The 22,127-nt window shown below is 33.9% G+C and overlaps 1 protein-coding gene and 1 long non-coding RNA gene across 2 annotated transcripts in view; one reads left to right on the plus strand and one right to left on the minus strand.

The window, feature by feature from the left end:
* Positions 1-3,146, minus strand: part of LOC149558209 (uncharacterized) — a 53,599-nt gene extending 50,453 nt beyond the window's left edge. Inside the window, exon 1 of the long non-coding RNA XR_016364999.1 lies at positions 3,017-3,146. This is a non-coding gene — a long non-coding RNA (uncharacterized LOC149558209). The remainder of the gene's footprint in view (positions 1-3,016) is intronic.
* LOC149558211 (protein LATERAL BRANCHING OXIDOREDUCTASE 1-like) lies at positions 470-3,500 on the plus strand. Its single transcript, XM_089832543.1, has 4 exons — positions 470-1,790; positions 1,909-2,150; positions 2,380-2,704; positions 2,966-3,500. Exons 1-4 carry the CDS (start codon positions 1,521-1,523, stop codon positions 3,212-3,214), a joined length of 1,086 nt encoding a protein of 361 aa, XP_089688669.1. The 5' UTR covers positions 470-1,520; the 3' UTR covers positions 3,215-3,500.
* Positions 3,501-22,127: the final 18,627 nt, after the last annotated feature.

A 22,127-nucleotide genomic window follows, 5' to 3' on the forward strand; every position in this document is an offset into this window, starting at 1 on the left:
TCCTTATTCTCATGATATGGCATCTTTAGTACATGATGATGCATCATGCTTAGCATTAGGATTTAATAGAGGTTAACATTCAAACAATCCATTTGCAGCAAAAGTATTGCACCTCCATTTGATGTCCAATTTTATGGATATTAATATGAGATCATGTATGGCGATTGTTCTTAATGGAGAAGGGTCAGTAAATGTTGTTATTGGCTTGCAGCTGGGTAATGATACTTGGGATGATGGTTTGTTTTTAACTTTTTACAGACAGTAGATGTTTGGTCAGAATTGGGTAACTTGATGAGTTACTACTTTTTCACCCTGTACAATGGGCTTCATATTATGGTGCAACATTGAAACACTCTCACTGATGTAGACGTTGTTGCATGAAAAGTTTTCTCATTTGTAACTTTCTTCAGTTAAAACTATGATCTTTAGTTATGAGGCTGTGAACTATAGCCCAAAAGGATTTTTGAAGTTCACATCATATCATGGGAGCATTAGCTATGGTTCCCAATGAGGCTTCTAACGTTCAATACAATGACATTTATTCTTGGCAAGCAATTAGATATTATAGTGTTACAAGTTAGAGTTGTACTATGCCAAATCAATTGTCATGACTCCAATCCTCAAAAAACTTCAAAAGTTTGTAGAGGTCAAGGCAATTATCACAGCTAGGACATCCAGTTTGGTACATCCAGATAATTAAATTATTCCTAACATTTAACTATGCATTTTCAATTGATATCTGTATGTACATATATATGCATATACATAAATGATATCTTAGCTTAATTTAAAATATAAATGATAAATTTAAATATTAAATTTTGAGTATACTACGATTAAGTTGTACCATTATTGTACTTACCATCAAGATTCAAATTCCACCCATTGTCACTTTTACTAAAAATTAACCACTCTAAATAAATATTTATAAAAAACAATAATAAATATATAATATAATACATACAATAATAAACAAAATATTTTTACCTGCAAATATTAGGTTAAATCTGTATTATTTTCCTTTGATATTTAATTTTAAAAACAGTATCATAAGAAATATAGAATGTTTTTACTATTTCAATTAGAATAAAGGAAAGAAAGAAACAATGTCGTATCATATTGATAAATAAGATGGTAGGTATAACCTACATGAAAATGAATATTCACAGAAATGATAATAATAATCAACAAAGAGATTTTATAATGTTTTAGAGGAAATGTAGGACCAATGTACATGAAAGTTTAATATTATTTTACCATCAAGAAACTTAAATACATTATAATGAACATCTAGTGTTGAATATGGACAATTCTACAGTGTACGTTGACAGCGAGTTTCTACCCACACCACTGTATACAATTTCTAAGAGTGCAGTGTCAGAACTCAAGAATGTTTGTTTAGATTAAAAGAACTATAATGTTTGATTCAGCCTTGGTATTTAATCCATCTGATGGAGCTTCAGAATTCTGAGCGAGAGGTTAGAACTCGTAAGGTGGTTTGTTTAGATTGAAAAACTAACATGTTTAATTCAGCTACGGTATTTGATCCCTCTGATGGTACTTCAAAAAGATTTTCAATTCCTGTTGTTCAGGAATTGGCATCTCAGAACCTTCACAGCCTCCCCCAAAGGTATATCAGATCAGAGAAAGAGCGCCCAAATGCCATTCCACCTCATCAATTGGACGTTCCCATTATTGATATGGGCATGTTTTTGGGACAATCAGATCTCTACAGGCAAAAGGAATTAGAAAAGCTTGGCATGGCATGTCAAGAATGGGGATTTTTTCAAGTGGGTACCTTCAAAATTGACTATAAATTATGTTGTAGAATAGGGATCAGGTTCCATATTGTTTTTACTCTTCTAACTTGCATGCTTAGCTAATATGATATGTATATCTCTATTACAGGCTGTGAATCACGGAATTCCTCTTTCCCTGACAGACAGAATGAAGAGAATTGTAAGGGATTTCATTGAACTGCCCCTGCAAGAAAAACTCAAATACAAAATACAAGAGTTTGAAGGCTATGGCCAGGCTTTTATAATCTCTGATGAACAAGTACTAGACTGGGCGGATATGATGTCCTTGACTACTCTGCCCCCAGAGGATAGAAAAATGGACTTCTGGCCAACAAAGCCAGCGGATTTTAGGTACCGAAATCTTTGTTAATTCATATTGATAAAAATATTCTGTAAAATCGATTTTTGCCTCTTCCCCTGTCCTAGGTCGCTGATGGCTGTAGGTATGAAAAGCACATCTACGTCATTAAGTTTTTACATTCCATTTCAAACTAATTGCTTGGTGTATTAGCCCTGTTCCTGTCCATCTGATTTTCATCATTTCCATTTTTGATCAAATCATGCTGCCCGTTTGTTGCAGAGAAACTGTGGAAGAATATGCTCTTCGAATTCAAAGACTTGGCAATGAAATTATTTGCCTTTTATCTGAAAATCTTGGACTAAAACCAGACTATTTTCTAAACATGTGCGGAAAAATGAGACAGAGAATGAGATTGAATTACTACCCACCCTGCCCAAAACCGGATCTGGTTTTAGGCATAAGCCCTCATTCAGATGGATCTTCTTTGACTGTTTTGTTGCAGGATGATGAGATAGTGGGGCTACAGATTTGTAAAGATGGTGAATGGACTTCTGTTCAACCCATCCCCGGTGCTCTGGTTATTAACATTGGTGACATGCTTGAGGTAATGAAGATGAATTTTAAGAGTCATTAGGAACAACAATTTGTACCAACTATCAATCTTGGTCAACTTGATTCAAAGAATGCTTCTATGAGTGTGTAATTATGGGATTTAATCAAAATTGTGAATTATTGGCTTGATTTAAGATTTCATGTATAAAACAAAAAAGCTATTCAATTCATTCTTGATCACCATACGTGGGAATAATGTATATGCCGCCGGATTGATATCAAATGTAATTTTTGCTTTTGTATTTTGAATTAGGTAATTAGCAATGGAATATACAAGAGCGTTGAGCACAGGGCAGTCACAAACCTGGACAGAGATCGGATCTCTATTGCGATGTTCTATGGTCCAGGTAGGGAAACAGAAGTGGGTCCTGCTGCTGAACTCGTAGATGAGAAGCATCCCTGTAAATATAGAAGATTTATTCAAGCAGAGTATATACAGCACGCGTTTTCTGGAAAGCTCGATGGAAAGAAGAATCTTGAATTTGCCAAAATCAAGTCTTAATTTGCCCCAACAACAACACCTACAATTGAGAATTCATGTAATGCTATTGCTCTTGCTCTTGCTCTGTGTAAGGTTAGCTGCATTGCTGCTTTCACTTTCTGTTTGGCACAGGACATGAAGAAAAAAACACCGTCAGGCATGAGTGGAAGACAGGGAGTTCTAGGTTTTCCTCCTTGTATTTTACTTTAATCTATTCTTTTCAGAAGCTCTATTGTTTATGAATATCCTACCACTTTCTTCCATTTCTGGTGATTATAATTATTTAGTTATTGAAAGTTTTCTGTTAGCTACAGCGAGTAAATTTTCTTGTGTTATGGCGTGGGTCGATTTGGATAGGTTTTGATTTTAGAATTACTAATTGCTGTTTTATCTTTTGCGTCACTTTCTACAATTGAAGTTAGGGATCGCGTTTTATTGTTATTATTTAATATTGTTATCAGATTCATTGGTTTGTGACTCAAGTCGTAGCATATGCCTGGCTGGGTCTGGGTTGAATTTTTTTGTTGTTGTTTAGAGTGCTAATTTCCATTTAAATTTTATTTGCTGTAACCTGTTCGTCAGCATATTAGAAAAAAGATGTCGGTCAATTTTTTAAAATTCATTGTATTGCAATGATTTGTTTCTGGATTTGATTGTATTAAGATTTTTACCATTAAGTTTTGCATCTCTTGCTCTTCATCTTGATGATGGATCATGTAGTGTGATCCAAAACGTTGATGGTAAAAATCTTAACACAATTGAATACAGAAACTAATCAGTGCAATATCTATATTATGTTAAGTTATGGGTAAAATAAAATTACGATTGTGAATAGAATAAAAGAAAAGTTGTACAAATGTGAGATTTAAAATGATAGCAAAATCTAATTAGTCCTAGCTGGAAATATCATATTTCTCCATTTGATTGTTGTATTTCAGTCCAGCCTCAAATTTTGAAATGAAGAGTTTGGCAACATTATTTAGAAGCAGGAAACATTTACCTTACTGTGCTGTCAATTTAGGGATTGGAGTTTTATATTACTGTAACATTTTATAGCTTTCTCACAAGTCTTCTTAGCATCATTTGAGGTGGCTGAGAGGGTTTATGTTTTTAGATGTTCAACAGTGCTAATGATCATCTTCTTATAGCACTGCTTCTAGGAGTTTTCTTAATTTTGGATTGAATATCATTTTGTTTTCGAATGTATGCCCTCTATAAGATAGACTATATTCATGTGGCAGTACATTCATTGTAGTTCGGAATCTAACTAAAAATGTTTCTGGCATCTGTTCCCTTTGATATCCAAATGGATTTTCAAAAGAGAAGAGCTAATAAGTATTTGAACACATCACTTTGCATGTTCCATGTTTGATTTTTTTTCTTCCATGCACACAAATCTCGAGATGATTCCAAATGCTTTTTTTTTACAGCCATGGTAAGAAAAGACGGTTTGAAAGGGTTGAATGTAAGGAGTTGTTCTTTGGACAAGGTGGATTACTCACATCCTTTTTAGTTGTTGTTAATATCAGAGGATGATCACTATAACACATATAGAAATAGGAAAAGAAATGAAGTGACTGATTAGGAAGAGATCAAAGTCATGATGTGGCCTCTAGCACAATTCCACATTGTCTTCTTCAATATGATATTGCCTATATTAGGCTATGCAAATTTTTAAGTCACTGTCGTCTTCAATCTACATGAAAAGAATTTCGCCTCAAATCTTCCATCACTCTAAAAGAAATCTTAAAAACATTAAAAACTCCCAAAAAAATCTTGAAAACTATTCCCAGAATACACTAATTATGATGCCCAAAGAAAAAATGAGTTAGAACTTATCATTGTCCTAATTTAAGAAGCCATTTTAATTGAATTTCTTAGATTGAATTCTTGAATACTTTTCCTTAAAAAAATTCAATTAAAACAGGTTATTCCTATTTCACTTTTTAATAAATCTAGTTTGATGAGTTGTTGGGTCCACAACTTATAAAGGAACATTGCCTTGTCATTATTCTATAGTCCAGAGCATTGGAACTATGGGAGTCCAAATCAGATATGTGATGTCTGCTTTGCTAGATCATTGTGGGTAGTCTGCCTATGAATGGATTGACCTTGTATCAAATGCTTCTTGGATCATATCATGCAGGTGACTGGATCAGATCATGCAGTTTTTCTGACGAAGACTTTCCTGTAGATCGACAACTTGGATTTGCATAGTTTAGTTCACTGTCAAATAGATGAGCTCATATGCGTAGTAAGATTGCGGATTGGACCATATAATATCTACATGGAGCAGATAGAGAGTTATTTTGGATCTCGAACCAAGTCAGGGGTTTGGCGGGTTCTAATAGATTGAAATGTTAATCGGATGAATTTGCCAGTTGTGGTTTTGAAATTTGCTCAATGAATATTGGGAAATGTGAGAACTATAATGATCTAGCCGCAATGTTGGTTGGTAGAGGAGATCATTGTTGACCTTTACTCAGTAATGCTAGAGTAGAGAATGAGGAATGTTGGGTGCAATGCTCATTTGTAATTGTTCCCGATGAAAAATGAACCTGGTGGCATGAGGAACATGGGCATTGTAACTAGGCTAGTGATTTAGTATGCACTATGATTGGAACTTGGAAGAATGCCAAATCGGATTGGGCATTGTAACTCTCCCTAGTTGATATAGAAATTAGTAGTTGTTAAGAAGATTTATTTCAATTTCAATTTTAATTCTTACAACCAAACACAAAAAATGTATCTTCTGACTCACCCTTTTTCTAGGCCAATCAAATAGGTCCAAGTGATATTGTAGAAATTATTTTAAGAATGTGTGAATTCCAAAAGTGAACTTATTCTAGCATAGTTGATTGTCGCATTTATCAATTCTTGCCAGTGAACGAGCCCTAAGGGTTGACATCATTCTTCTCAATGGAATTCTTGGACTAGAAGCAAAAGATAAAGTTGCAATGGATTAGGCTTCTAGACCTAATCTAAATAAATGTTTCAGATCTTCTTAGAAATATGACTATATATTGGATGATATTTTCTCATGGTAGCCCCAAAAAAAAAAATCATCTCATTTGAATCCTTCTCATATACTTCCAAGTTTCTTTTCAACAAAGTTTCTAAGAAAAAAATACAATTAATATTGAGAGAATTATAGGAATATATTTGTCAATATATTTATCTTTCTGAAGATTTGGCTCCACACAACTAATGCTAAAAATATTTCTTTCATTTAAAGCATATGATTAATTATAGGTTCTAAGATGCCTTGTGCACATGCAATTCATGAAATTGGGGGAGGTTTATAAATACGAGATTATTTCAATGAAGCAAACCAATAGAATAGGTTAGGCCCTCTATTCTATATACACCTAAGTGTTACGAAGAAAAGAAAATAACAGTGTTGAAACCAAACATATTAAGTGCAGAATAGGGAAATGCACCTATATATATATATATCATAGTAATCTATAAAAAAATATTGATATTTTATACATAACAGATATCAAGCACAATAAAATCAAAATAAGAAATCAAAAGTTCAATCATAAATAATAACAATGATGAAGAGATTTCAGGAATGCTTGGGTCCATATCGGATACTTAAAACTTGTTTGTTGCAAGTTTGTTGCAATAAATGTTATGTACATGTCATAAAATAGCATTTTAGAAAATCAAAACAAGTCTACGATTGAAAAAGCTAACATGACTTTTTAAAATAATTTTTTTATCTATCTATAAGTAACATGCTCTTAAATATAATTCCTTATAGATTGACGTGCTATAACAATACTCAATTTACGATGTAATCAAGAGGTTGGTTTGATTACTTGCATCTTTTCTTTCTCTACTTCATAATATTTACATGTTCAATTCCCTCTTTGATCCCATGAATGCTCGCTAACTGTGATCGACGCCACCATTGTTGCACAACACCCAAATTGACTCATTTACTGCAATTATTATTAATTAATTAAAGTGTTATATTCATTGCATGTTATTTTTCAATTAATTAACAATTAAGTGGGTTTAGTTTGAATGTTGTGTAAATGTTGCTATCTAGAACCACTACTCCTCTTTCTTTGTTGTGGACCCTACTTGGCGTTGATCAATGGACCACTAGAGATTTTATGTGTATTGCTCTCAAATGAACCGATGCATTTTTGCATTCTTTATCCAACGTTGGTGTCCGTGTCGTTTGGTTTCGAATTATAATTTCAAGTTGATTGTGATTTTGTTTGGCTGATAGAGACAATTCAAGACCGGAATGTAAAGAAAAACCATTCCCTTCAACCACACTTTCTTGACTCGCAATGCACATACAGATTGTGTGCAATGAAAATAATTAGAAAGTGTTTCATGATTTCCTTGACATTGTAAATAGGACCAATGCTTTGCTTTCCTCTAATGCGGGAAGAAACATAGAATGCAATTTCTTCTCTGCCTAGCTTTTCTTATTTCAAAATGGTTAGACTAAAGTATTCTTTCTTTTTTTTTTTTTTTTTTTTGTATTATTTAGAATTGTTAAAGTAAATTCAATGATTATTTTTTCCCCATTTTGTATATCATTGCAATATAAATGGTTTCAACAATTTTTTAGTTAATTTAATAAATGCATAGATGCTTCAATAATCAACATGTTTAGTATCTCCCACATACAACGTGTCTGGAATTTGGAACCACGTCCACATTCTCAACGAGGTTGGATTCAATGGTGGAATGATGCCATTACCAGAACGGCTCATTTTTTGCACATCTACGGGCGTCAGCTTACAATTTTCAGAAAACGTTCTTATGAAGCCAACACCCTTGCCCTCAAAAAAGCCTCTGAAGCGCTCACCTTCAACCCTTTTGATGTGGATCTGCAACTTCAGCTTGCCAAGCTTCGCCATGAAAAACAAACTGTTGATAACTATGCTGCCCGAGGAGCTCAAATCAAAGCCCGTCTCCACTGGTTGGAGGTTGGCGACAAAGCCTTGAAGGAGTTCTTTCAGGCTCTTCGAGCCCGTCATACCAATATTGGGATTAAAAAGATAAAACAGGGAACTGAGGTTCTTTCCAATCTGCCAGACATCCTGCAAGCTTTTGTTCTTCACTATGAGAATGTTTTTGCTTCGCAGGGCCATTCGGTTACTCAGGAGGAGGCTCTCAGAAAGTGTATTTCTGTTACTCCAAACCGCCTCGCGGTTGAGCAACGTGCTTTCTGTGAGCAACTTCTTTCCCTCCAAGACCCTAAAGAGGCAGCTTACTCCATGGATGACAAATCCCCTAGGTGTGATGGATTTCCCTGTGAATTTTACAAACATCTTTGGGAGCAAATTGGTCCTGATCTGCACAAAGTCTATCTTAAAGCATACCATTCTAAAAGCTTAGGAATGATCATAAATAAAGGCAATATTAAGTTCATACCTAAAGCTGGCGATCCTGAGGACATCTGCAACTGGAGGCCCATCACCCTCCTCAATGTGTCTTATAAGATCATTGCTAAGGTGCTCTCTCTCAAAATCTGCGATATGCTTCCTCTAATTGTACGACCTGAATAAACTAGCTTCATCAAATCCAGGTATATTCTTGACAACATCATTGTTGTCTAGGAAGGTATGGAATGGGCTCGTAAGTCCAAGCAGCAGGCTATCTTTTTAAAGATAGATTTTACTAAAGCCTATGATCGTATTGAATGGCCTTTCATTTTGGCTATGCTTCAGGCTCTAGGTTCTGGTCCCAATTTCCTTCAGTCCGTGGAGATGCTCTTTGGTGACGCTAATGCTTGCATCACCATCAATAATTCGCAATCTGAAGCTTTTGGACTTTTTCGTTCCATCAAACAAGGTTGTCCATTAGCTCCTGCGCTTTATGTGTAGTGTCTACCCTCGTTCACATCTTCTCTGGACATATTATTGCTATTGTTATCAAACTTTGATGGACTAGTTTATGTAGATGGATTAGTGGTATTGTTTTGACACTATCAGACATTATATTATGGATTCAGATATCATGTGATGAGATCATTTAGACTTCACATTTCATGTATGTATGATGATCACTATATTGTTTTCAGTTACTGCTGATGATTAGTTAGATGGTTGATTATCTTATGTGCTTTATTATGGATACTTACCCCGTACTTGCATGTCTATGGTGTGCGTGTTTTCTTATTGCATGGCGTTTCTGATGTGGTTATGGAAGCGAGTCGTAATCACCTGCTTAGTCGGGATTTACACGATGCACCACTTCCTGCCATTGCCTGTTTAGCTTAGCACTATATATCTTGTATGTACATGCATGGCTTTTCTGCAGGTTGCAGGTACCGGGTATCGACTTCCCTGAATTGCCAGGATGAGCGTACCCTATTATACTATCTCAATAATAAGAGAGGGGAGATAAATTCTCAAGTCCAAATCCCAAACCCTAAAACCATTTGTCCTAGTGAGTTAGGACAAGTATCTGAGTTGAGTACCCACTGAATGTGTCGGATGACATATTTTGTAATTTTTAATCTTTTAGACTGATTTGGTATGAATTGTTCTATGATGGGTTTTCATATTTTATCATGAAGGTCCATGGTGAATTTTCTATTAACTAAGTTTTAATAAATAGATTTAATTACCAAATTATTTATTTGAGAGATTAAATATCATGATTTTGATATTTTGATTATTAATTAAAGGAGAATTAAATTAAAAGAAGATTAGAAATTAAAATAAATTATAAATTATAAAATATTAATTAATTAATAAACAAATATTAATAATACAAGTTATAAAAAAAAAATTAAAATAAAAGTATGAAGATTAAAGTGGGAGTTATAAATATTTAAATGAAAATTAATTTAAAATTTATTGGAGTTATAAGTTTGCATGGGAAATAATGTAGTTCCCTATTTTTCATGTGTCAACAAAATGAGGGTTAGTGCATCAATTAAGCACATGGTGTCTACAACCCTAGGGCTTATCTAAAAGGCTGGAAATAGGTCCATGCTTAGTTGGCGATATGTTCCAGCTGATTCTAGAAGCATTCTAGGGTTATCCGAAAGCTCTTTATATTCGGGCATTCCTTAATAGCTTGGGGATATAGCGGGGACATAGCGTGGATAGTATGGTTAGCATGGAGAATAGTTGAGGCATTGGAGGATTCGGGAAAATTTTGAAGAAGGGAAGCTTGCTCTGCGGGTTGTCTGAGGATAAGCGAGTTTAGCATCAGAATCTAGGTAGATTCTTGTGATTTCATTATGATACTTCTGCAACTTGCTTTTCCCTGTCTTCTTCGTATTTTCCATATGTCTTCATTGCGCATTTTCAATTTGGGGCAATTAAGTTTTATTTAAGGATTCTATATGTTTAGATCTGAAAATAATATGGACTAGGGTTGCAATTTCATGGACAAACCCATTAGAATTAGTCATCAGAGAAATTCTTAAGAGAACAAGTTCATTGAGAGGTTCTGAAAATGAAAGCTTGTAATTTTATAAACAATCTGAGATTCTGTATATTATATATATATATATACATAAACCTTGTTATATATATATATATATATATACACATACATACATACATACATACATACATACATACATACATTTATATGATATGTATTTATATAATTGTACCCTTATTATGGCGGAATCACAACTTGTTAAATCACATTGCGATTGTTTGATTTAATAAAAACTAATGCATGTTGGGTGGGGGCGGAATTTGCACCCTGTACCCGTGTATTTAAGGGGCGCGGTACCTGCTGTGCAGTATACCCGCGACTGCAATGGTCGCAGGTTACCCGCGGCAATAGTCACCACAGTGACAGTCGACGGCTTAATCGATTCGGCTTTGATTCTACGAAAACTTTGTTAATTCGATTTCCTTTATGAATCAAAAATTAATAAAATTCGGTTCCGTTTTTATAAAATGCAAAAATATTAAATATTATATTATATATGTACATTTGTATATGTTTAAATATAAATATATATATATATATATATATGTATATATGTAATATATATATATATATATGTATATATGTAATATATATATATATGTATATATGTATATATGTAATATATATATATTAAAAGATTTAAAGTTGTTAATAAAAGATTTATAAATTCATCTCTTTTTAATGATGAATAGTTTTGTAATTTTATAGTTTTAACTATTATGAATTAATAGTTTAAGATTATAAGATAAATGAAGCATATGAAAGTTAAGTTAGTGGAAACGTCTTTTAAATGTTATAATTGGAAAACTGAAGTTTAGAGGGAATTTTTAATCCATCCAAAAATTAATCCGTGGAAAAACGTAGGAAAATGTTCTTTCTCTAAACTTGGAATTACAAAAACTGAGATTATGCATATGAATTCAAATTTGAAAATTTAGCAAACCAAAACATGTGTTTACATTGTGTATTCATTATACTAATGTTTTGGGTCTTGGGTTGACTAGTGTTGACCAGTATAGGACATCTACCAGAGGCTTGGGGGTTATGTGAATGTGGTGTCTTGATGATGTTTTCATTCGATCTTTATAAACCCAACCATGATTATGTGATGGAATGCTCTATGAATTGGTTGTGAATATTGATTGTTATAGTTGAGATTTCTTATGTCTGGAACCCTTGACTTAACCATTATTTTGGTCATCGATCAGTTATCCTTGGATATGTTTTAGTCGCCATGGTGGGACTAATATGTGGATTTATTATTGATGATGTCATGATGTGACATGTGTTGACTCAACCATTTTGGAGTCTTCGATCAGTTTGATTTTGAGATATATTTTGGTTATTGAGAACCAATGGATATTTTGATTATCAGTGATACTTCAGTTGCCAATAGAGAGCTGTTGTGTTCATGATTTTCTATGGATGTTGCTCATGGTGATTTGATGCTTTCATGCATATTTAATGATTTTAATCATGGATATTTGTTGATTCTTTATTATGGTGATTTTTTGGACTTTCTTTATGTTTATGATACCATGAGCATTAGGGTAGGATATCTGCATGTAGTGTCAGGAAGTGGCTTGCAATGGGGGCCAGGGCCCTAAGAGGCTTCCAGGGTAACTCAATTTAAGTTGGTTAATAAGTGATAACATTCACACACTTAATACTAACTGAATGAACCTAAAAAGATAAGAGTTTTGGTTCTCGCCCATGCCTTGAGTGCTTGTATAGGCTAGGATGGGAGTAGAGAGAACGCATGGTTGCGACCTTGCATTCCATAGTATGCCTTGTCAGTATGAAAGGATACTAGTGGCCGCATGAGATCTGTATGGACCTGTGGAGTTTAGCTAACTGCCAGGGTAACTTGTACGAGATAAATGCGATGACACTTTCCCGCTTGCATTGTAGGTTCCTACATGTCATTGTGTGCCTCTGGGAAGTAAATGTCTGTTTTGTGATTGGAACCTTTGAGTTAGTATACTTATAGGATTCCTAGACTTTAGAGTTGTGTGCTATGTGGTTTTGATAACCTGTTTTGGGACTTGAGATTATCTCCTCAGCACGGTGGGAGTGGACCACTTAGGTACCATGCGGTCGGCTGGTAGTGTATTTTCCACTCTTATCATTTGAGATTCATTGAGACTTTGTGGTTAATGCATCCTTCATGATGGTGGATATGTATCCTTTCATTGATGATTAGAATATGTTAGATGATGATATCTTACGCTTTATTTTTTATGTTAGTAGGATGTTAGGAGTGACATTCCTACTATGATAATACCGATGACCTCTTCGGTGCTTGGAATGTTACGCACAGAGGGATGGCTAGGATCCACGATGGTCTAATGATGCTATTAATGGTTGGGAGGAATCATGCACTTAGTTTATTTATTTGATCTTTTTGATAGATGTAAATGGCTTTTATGATGATGTATCATGAGTGTCATGTGATTATCTTTACTTTAATGTATCATGGATTGAAATAGGATGATGTACCTTATTCTACATGTGTATATTCTTTTAAGCCTTCATACCATGTGATATGTACAGTGGATGAATGAGCAGTTGGATATGTAATAACTGAACATTGGACTTATCATATTATTTCATGTGGATGTTGTACTAGATGGATTCATGTAAGTAATTCACATTAAGGGGATCTTAAAGAATGTAATCTGTTGTATATATTAAGTTTACTCTTTAGATGGACATTGCTATTGCTTCCGTTATTGTGCAGAAGTTGTATGTGGTAGTGACTTTAAAAAAAAATAAAAAAATGCTACCAAACTTAGTGAAATACTAGGTTAATTCTTTGGATCCCTTGACGGGGCATTACATTATGTCCTTGCTGCCGAAGGCTTTGGTTATTTACTTGCTCGTTCTGTGTCTTCTGGGCTGGTCCGTGGCATTTCCTTGCCTGATTCTTCCTCCCAGTTAGTCAATGGTCATTTTGCTAATGATTCTTTTCTCACTCTTCTTGAGGATGAAGAAAACATCAAAAATGCGTTAGATTATTTTGACACTTTTTGTTAAGCCTCTGCATCTGCCATCCAATGGCATAAAATGCTCTATTACTGACAGTCTTTTTTGCCAGCTCCACCTTGGCTCAGCCAATTCCAATGGAAATGGGTTACTCATGGAGAAATTTTTCGCTTTCTTGGCATTCCCTTTGCTTTCCAGGCTTCCCCTGTGGAACTTTGGAATGCTGTGCTTACAAAGATTACCAAAAAGCTTGATTATTGGATCACTAAGCCGCTTTCTCTTGCTGGTAAATTCCAGATTTGTTCTAAGATTTTGGCTGCCACCCGTGTGTTTTATTCTTCTTTTTGGGCTCCCTCCAAAGGTTCATACCTCAAATTAGAACGTTTTCTCAGAGATTTTCTTTGGGCCTCTGGTTCTGACCATCATGGTTGTCACAGAGTTGCTTGGAATTTCTGTTGTCTCCGAAGAGAATCTGGGGGTCTCGGCCTGCTTTCCACTCAGAAGCAAGGCCTTGCTCTCTGTGCTAAATGGATTATCAGAGCTATTTCTGGAGATGAAGCCTGGAAAATTCTTGTCATACATTGCATCTCTTTAGGCTTCCCCGCTAACAGACCGGCCTGGAAGGGAATTGGTTTTCAGACTTTTCTCACTATGCGAGAACCAGTGGTCATATAGGGATCCTTCGTTATAAAGAGCATTTGGAAAGCCCGGGAAGCTGTTAAACCTTGGCTTCATTGGGTTGGTAATGAGTTCCACAATGGGCTATCCTTAAATCAACAGAACATTTGGTGGTCTCCCCTGTTTGCCTACCAAGGTATTCCTCTTGCCAAGACTCAAGGTGCCATTGCTCTGCATTTCTATAAATGAGTCATTCGCACTACTAAGGATATCTTTTCAAGAGTCACCATGAATTTCAGGTCTTGGGAGGATATGCAAGTTCAATACCACCTTGTTTGTGTCGATCGTCAGACTTATGAGCTTCTGTTGTCTTCCATCCCTGTGCACTTACTTCATAAAGTGGGGATTCAGTCTATTCGACCTTGGTGGTATGATTGGAAGTAGTTTCCTGCCACTCCATTTACCAATTATAAGCCCAATATGGGATATAGATGGCTTTCATCCCACCTTCCAATGGTAGACACGCTTAATCAACGGTGGCATTTGCATTCTTCGCTTTCTCAATGGAGAAAATGGTTCAACACCATTTGGAGTGCCATTACAGAACCTAAGATTGCTCACTTTGCTTGGTGCCTTGCTTTCCAAGGTCTTCCCCTGGGGCCTCAGCTCAAGCACATTGGGGCTCCTGACCCCAGATGCCCCTTCTGTGGCCAACCTGAGTCCTTTTTGCATTATTTTTGGTTTTGCAAATGTGCTCAGAATTATTGGCACTGGATCCATGATTTTTTCAAGCCTTTCAAACTCGAACCTTTTTCATGGCACACGATCCTTCTAAGTGATTCCCCCAGATTTTCTCGAAAGTTTTCCTAGATTTGGCATACCTTCAGGATGGAAATTTTGTTTTCTCTATGGAAAGATAGGAATGCAGTTTTATTCACTCACAATTTTTTGGATGTTAACATTGCAATGTACACTAACGCATGCATTTGTAACAATGTCATTATGCAGATACAGGTGCAAGCTAATAAAGTTGCCTTGGAGGTTGCCCACTTACAAGAATTGTTAAACCACTGGGGCAATGCTCCTTGTACTATTGCTAGAGTGCCTCCGGAGGCCTCAGCTGATGCTTCCTCATCCCGTGGTCGCCGTTCCAAATGCCAGTCCTCTGACCGCCATTCTCACACACCGCGCTCCCAGGGTCCCCGCCATCACTCTCCCAGTGGTGTTCCTAGTGGGTGGAGGCTCTGCTCTGCATCCCCACCACGTGGTGGTGCTGGCTGGTCCACTGCTGCCCCCCTGGGCGGGATTCTGGCTGGTCTCCGGCTCCTCCCCCTGGACGGGCGCACCCTGGCAAGTTTCCCTGGCTGGCCTTGGCAATTTCTCCTTCGCGGCCAGACAAGAAGGATGCGGAGACTGCAACTACCCCAGATCCTACAGATGCTGCTGACGGCTGGACTGTTCCTAGTCTGCCTTACAATCCCACTGATGCGTGGGGATTTTCGGATAAAGATGATCCTCCTCCCTCTGCTGGTACTGCCTTGGCAGCATGAGGATTGTTATTTTATTTATTTTTTGATGAATAGTTTATAGTTGCTGGCTGCGGCCATGTTGTTTGCTCCGGCTTTGGCCGATTGAACTCATTCGCAGGGTGATCCTGTATCCCCCGATCCTTTTTTGTGAATTGTAATCGTAGTAAATTTTATTAATTGAAAAGGACTATTCATAAAAAAAAAAACATGTTTAGTATAAATGAAATTTAATTCTTAATGGGAATCACTTCAAGCTCTTAATCTGCAGCTTTAAAAAGCAATTTTTAAAATACAATTCATTTGTAGGGTTTGAAAAATTAAATTGAAAAATCAATAACTATAGTAAAAATAAGTAAACTGAAACAAATTAAGATTATGCTCAATGAAATGCTCCACTCCCAAGCAAATATATGATTATTAGTAAATGTATGATTATTAGTATTTTGATTGTGTAAGTTTAAGGAAAGTACCAACTGGCCAGTGGTTTTAAATATGGTTAGGGAAAAAGTTATACTAGTTGAGTATTTTATTTTTATTTTTCTTGAATTCTTCTCTTAAAGTTTTTTTTTTTTTTTTTGACATATTTTATTGTCAAGGTGTTAAAAAATTTTAAAATGACCATATAAAAGTGAAGCCTATATCTAATTGGTTACTTTAAAGAACCAAATAATACATTTCATTCATTTGATAAGTAAGAATATATTTGGAATTTGATTTTCACTCCTATCATAGTTTTTTTCATAATAAGTTTGATCAATTTAATGCCTTTCATTTTACATTCTAAGATAAATAGTAATGGCCATTTTTTTTTCTAATTTATAAATAATTAAATAACCCTTTTAAATTATAATATTTTATCAATATAGTATAAATTGGTAATATCTCAAAAATTGTGAGCCTCTTATCACAGAGGTCTTGGGTTCGAATCTACCCGTGCTTAGTAAAATAATCATTAATAATAATATATGATAATTAATCTTGGCTTCAGCCTCTTACCGATCCAAAAAAAAAATCTCAAAAATCTCAAATTTTATGTGCAATTTTATAGATTCATATATTATAATAAATTATATGAGATTTTATAAAACAATTAAAAATTAGTAATATATGTCAAATTTAGAGAGTTTTTAAAGTTTTCAACTTTATATATTGCATAGTAATATTTTAAACTTGCAAAAAGGTTTATATTATGTTGTGAAAATATTGGTTTTTACTATATCAAAATATAATGATTTATTAATAAATTTAAGTGTTAGTATTGGTGATTTATGAAAATTTAACCTGTCAATTGATAAATCCAACCAATTTCGCTCTAGCTCAAAAGTGGAAAAATGACCAATATGGCATTCAAATTCTATGATTGAGTGGGAAATATTTTCCATCAAGTCTAATTGTGATATTAATACTAGAACACAATTATTTAGTTTTTGGGTCAAACTCATTGACCCATGCTTCATCGAGCTAGAGTTGTTAAACATGGGTCAATGAGTTTGACCTAGAAACTACACAATTGAATCATTATAGTATGAAATATCACAACATTTCATTCAATTTCATAAGTTGCAACTTTGTAGAACAACCCTGTACTAAAAGCTTAAAAAAAAATATAATTTCTTTATAATACATATTCATGAAAATTTTCTAATTCATATAAGAGACATAGTTCAAGCCAAATCAACTGAAAATTCTTTTCTCATCATAAAGATTTATTGTTAAGGGTGAATTAGTATATTCATTGATTTCAACTTTTTACTCTAGATCACACTTCATAGTTATCTACGGGTCATTGCTAGCTATAACTTAATTGATCAAGATTAAGCGAAAACATAGAACGTGATAATAGAAACACATTTAACACATTATTTATCGCATGGAAACATAATTGGGGTTGATTCTCACAAAGCTTTCACTCTTCTGAAGTGCTCCCAATAAAGAGCTTTATGTTAGAAGATTACAAAGACAATGTTAGATACCACATGGTGTGGAGATTTTGATGAGACATGTTAAAGTATTGCACTGTTATGAGAAGCTTGGTTAAAAGACTTTGGAACACAAGTTAATGTGTCACCCTATTAGGTGATTGGTACAAAGATCATTTTAGGTTCATCCTGCAATCAAATTTTTTGTTGCAAAGATTAGTAAAAAACATGGAATGATCTAACAATTTATCTACTAGACTTAACTTGAAATAGATCATTCTTCAACTCCCCTAACTAGTCAAGAACTAGGCTTTTCCTTACCTTGGCTCCACAACTTTAGACTCTAATCACTTGCATTCTTAGCTCTCCTTTTTTATGCACATGATATAACTTATGTTGTTCGGGCTTTCTCTCCTCTCCTCAACATAATAACTCTTTAAAGATGACCTCTCTATGATTACTCTCCTTCACACTTTGAGATTCCACTTTAGCTCATCTCTTTTGACTCTCTTGCTGTTCACTTGAGAATCTAATCTTTAGTCTTTCAACTCCATTTTATTTTATACTTTCCTCTTGCTTCGCTTAGTAGTCCTAATTTTTGAATTGAAAATTTGAATTCTCACCCACACTACTAGCTTATTTTATCATTGTAGTAGTGTGTTGCTCTTGTTAGATATAGTGTGTCCGTACAAGAGTCACACGCACCATGTAACCTCAATGACTTGTTATTGTTGGAAAGAATTCAAATTTGAATTATTTTGACTATTCCTTGATACATTCCCCCATCACCATTAATTGTGATATTGATTGCACTCTTACCCTCTACATGAGTATGAAATCATAGGTTCCTTGGTCCATGTGTATCGTGCTGACCTAGCCAATCCAACTCACTAATCTATCTTCTTTCCCTTGTGCTTTGTGGCTTTTTGTGTATGCAAAATTCACTTAGCATACTTCATCTAAGTGGAACACCTATGCCATCGTTGCTTCTAGGCTTACACATCTTCTCTAATCCTGATCATTCTTGTAAATTAGAGTTGTATATTAGTTCCTCCTTTTTCTCTTGAATTCTTTCAAGAAGTTATTTGATCCAAACAAATTGAGTAAAGTTTATTATTGTCGTAGCATATTCAGCTTTAACTATTAATTATGAGATGAAACACTTAGCACTTATCAATTGATGAGTTTAAGGGGATTTCTAATGAATGGTTCAAGAGGCACAACACTTGGTGAAGGCTTTGCAAATGGGGTTTCAAGAAGAGTGGGTTTAACCATGAAGGAAAATCCATAGTTAAGCATGCTCAAGATGGAGTAGTACTGGGATGGGTGATCTCTCGGGAAGTCTCAATGCTTCACCTCTATGAGAATCACCTAGATTGGATGAGTGTTAATTCTTCCATTTATTGACATGAGAGATGGATTCATGTAAATCACTTCTCATGAAATATGAGTCAATTAGTTTGACTCAAATGACCTTCCAAGAAGTCTTGATGCTTCACCTCTATGAGCATTACCTAGATCCAATGAGTGATAATTCTCCCATTTATTGGCATGAGAGCTAGATTTGTGTGAATCACTTCTCATGAAACATGAGTCAACAATATAACAATTTGAGTTACTATGGAAAAATATATCGTATTTACAAATTGAAAACCCTAAGGGGCTTTCTAATGAATGGTTCATAAGGCACAATGGTTGGTGAATGTTTTTCAAATGGGGTTGCAAGTAGAGTGGGTTTAACCATGGAGGAAACTTCATAGATAAGTGTACTCGAGTTGGAGTAGTATTGGGATGGGTGACCTCCTCGGAAGTTTTGATGCTTCACCTTTATGAACATAACCTATATCTAAAATGAGTACTAAGTGTTCCATTTATTGTCATGAGATATGGATTCATGTGAATCAAACTCATAAAACACGAGTCAATATAAAACAAAATAAAATAGAACCACCATGCAAAAAACACAAATAAGAAAAGTAGTAGATATTTAGATAATACTAGATATATGAACTTTAATTATATTCTATTAATAATAATAACCAATAAATATACAATATATAACATAAAAGTAAATAAAAGTAAATTCCTTCAATTCTTCATATGGACAATGCCCCTTTTATTTTGATTGTTGTCTGGTTCTGAATGTCCTTGACTAAGTTCGTTTGTAGAATTCAACTTTGAAAAACTCATTGAAACTTCAGTAATATAGACAAAAATGTATTTAAGTTCAACCGCAACTGTGTATGACTGAGACTGATTGTCTAGAACTAGGTGACTCAATACACCACTTCTCTGCAAACACACCAAAATGCTCCATTGGAAAGCACAGTAAACCACAAATGAAGTTCAACTACATTTCAGACTACTGCACTTCAGTCATATATCAGAGGTGGTAACTTAATTCTACATTGAATTTGACCCAAGAAAAGGCTAGGAGAACCAGTTCAATCCATATAACTTGGGAAAGATCTAGAACATTGCCCATGCTGTTAAAGGATTGTGACAATTGTTGTATCTTCACACAGCCTCAACAACTATCATGGTGCCTGCATGAGAATATGGGTAGGAAAATTGGTTTGATAAGATTAATCATGTCTTATTGTTTTTCTTTCTTTTGGAGTTTTGTGTTGTATAAAGTTACTTGTACAAAATGTATTAGATTAAACATATGGCTAAGGCGAGTAATAGCTCCATCGACTATAAGTAATTAAGTTGGAGTTGAAATTTGTTGAGAACAAAGTGTTATAAATTTTGAATGGATGTTGTTGTCTACGCTGAGATAGTTTAGGCTATGATTGGAAATCAATCTTCAAACAGGGACCCAAAAAATAGTTATTCGACCTCGATAGGTGCATTCATAAATAAGGACCCCTAAATTCCTTTAATTTTATAGTTCAGTCCCAAGTTTGATGAATTTTAAATGAAATTGAACGGAATAAGTTACTAATCGAATGAGTTAAGTAACTATTAGTCTTTACATGAATCTGTTCAATATGGCTAAGACACAGGCTGCGAAGATATATATATATATACACACACACACTTGCAATTTGGTGAACTTATTCTCTTATGGATATTTTTAGGCTTTAAATTTTAAAAGAAAACGTTAAGTGATCACTAATGTAATGAATTGCATGATTAAGTAATTTTGATTTCCTCAAGTCCTAGTTTTTAACATTGGTAATGTTGAATTATTCGATTCCATACTTTTTAAAATTATTGCTTCAACGTCTATATTTTGTTTACGGTTTTTTTAAAATTAAATAATTTATAAAAAAGTGTAAAATTATATATATATATATATATATATAATTTAATTTGATATACTATTAAATCTAGAGGAGAGGCTTTAGTAGTTGAGTACTCTAACTTCACAATTATCAAATATAATGTTAAATTACCATTTTTTTTAATAGGTGTCTAAAAAGACTCCCAAAAAATGTCAACTAGTAATTGTGCTAAAAAATACCCATATCTGTACAATTGGTACCACATCATCTAAGTTTATTTACAGCTAAGAATACATCAGTAAGTATAAGAATGAAATAAGAAGCTATATCAAAACCATTAAAATGTATTTTAAGTATTGAACCTTTCACTTAGAAAAATATTAAATTATAAGAAAGTTTTGTTTAATTAGAAGAATTAAGGAAATAAAATAGATCAGGCCGTATCATTTAAAATTGTATATTTCTTTAAATACCATAATACTTGCATTATCAAAACAAAAAACACAAAGATATCCTTTTAAATTGCATGGTCTATTTGTTATACTTCTTAAAAAAAAATTGAGAGAAATTTTGTTGTTAGACAAGTAACACAAGGCTACATAGCAATAAAGTTCGTGATATAATTTTTTTAAGATTGGTTAAAACTTTGAAACTTTAAAAATATTTATGTGAAAATAGTTAAAATTGTAGAAAAACTTTAAGGTAGATAGTGTTAAATAGTTTAATATTAATTACTTAAATTTTAATTTCAAAGTGCAAATAGATGAAAATGATGCTATTATTTTAATTTAATAAAAAATAAAAGGTTTAAATTTGTAGAAGTTAGAAATTCCTTAACATAATACTTATAAAAAGAATTAAAATTAATAATATCAAATTATTTGATTACTTTTATTTTAATGTTATTTTATTATTTTATATTATAACATATTTGTATTTTTAATAAAAATATAAAATATAACACAATTATATCTAATTAAAAAAATTTAACATAATATTATTGTCATTTAATTTTAAAATATTACTAGCAACATATACATCATATAGTATATAATATATATAGATAAAGCTAGGAGATATCAAGGCTTTAATATTAAATGTGAGACCTTTTCCTAAAGTAAATTAAAGCCTCGATATCTATAGGCTATCTCTACATATATTATATACTATACAATGTATATATAGCTAATAGCATGGGAGAGGCGAGTCCTAAGAATTA

The sequence above is a fragment of the Cupressus sempervirens genome, chromosome 5, assembly GCF_028749045.1.
Source record: "Cupressus sempervirens isolate cs-2001-9-10 chromosome 5, ASM2874904v1, whole genome shotgun sequence".
Lineage (NCBI taxonomy): Eukaryota > Viridiplantae > Streptophyta > Pinopsida > Cupressales > Cupressaceae > Cupressus > Cupressus sempervirens.

Excerpts from the sequence above, each read along its gene's own strand:
- LOC149558211 (XM_089832543.1), top strand. The coding sequence starts at position 1,521 with ATGTTTAATTCAGCTACGGTATTTGATCCCTCTGATGGTACTTCAAAA. Across the intron at positions 2,151-2,379 it reads ACAAAGCCAGCGGATTTTAG|AGAAACTGTGGAAGAATATG; the intron begins GTACCGAAATCT and ends CGTTTGTTGCAG. Across the intron at positions 2,705-2,965 it reads ACATTGGTGACATGCTTGAG|GTAATTAGCAATGGAATATA; the intron begins GTAATGAAGATG and ends ATTTTGAATTAG.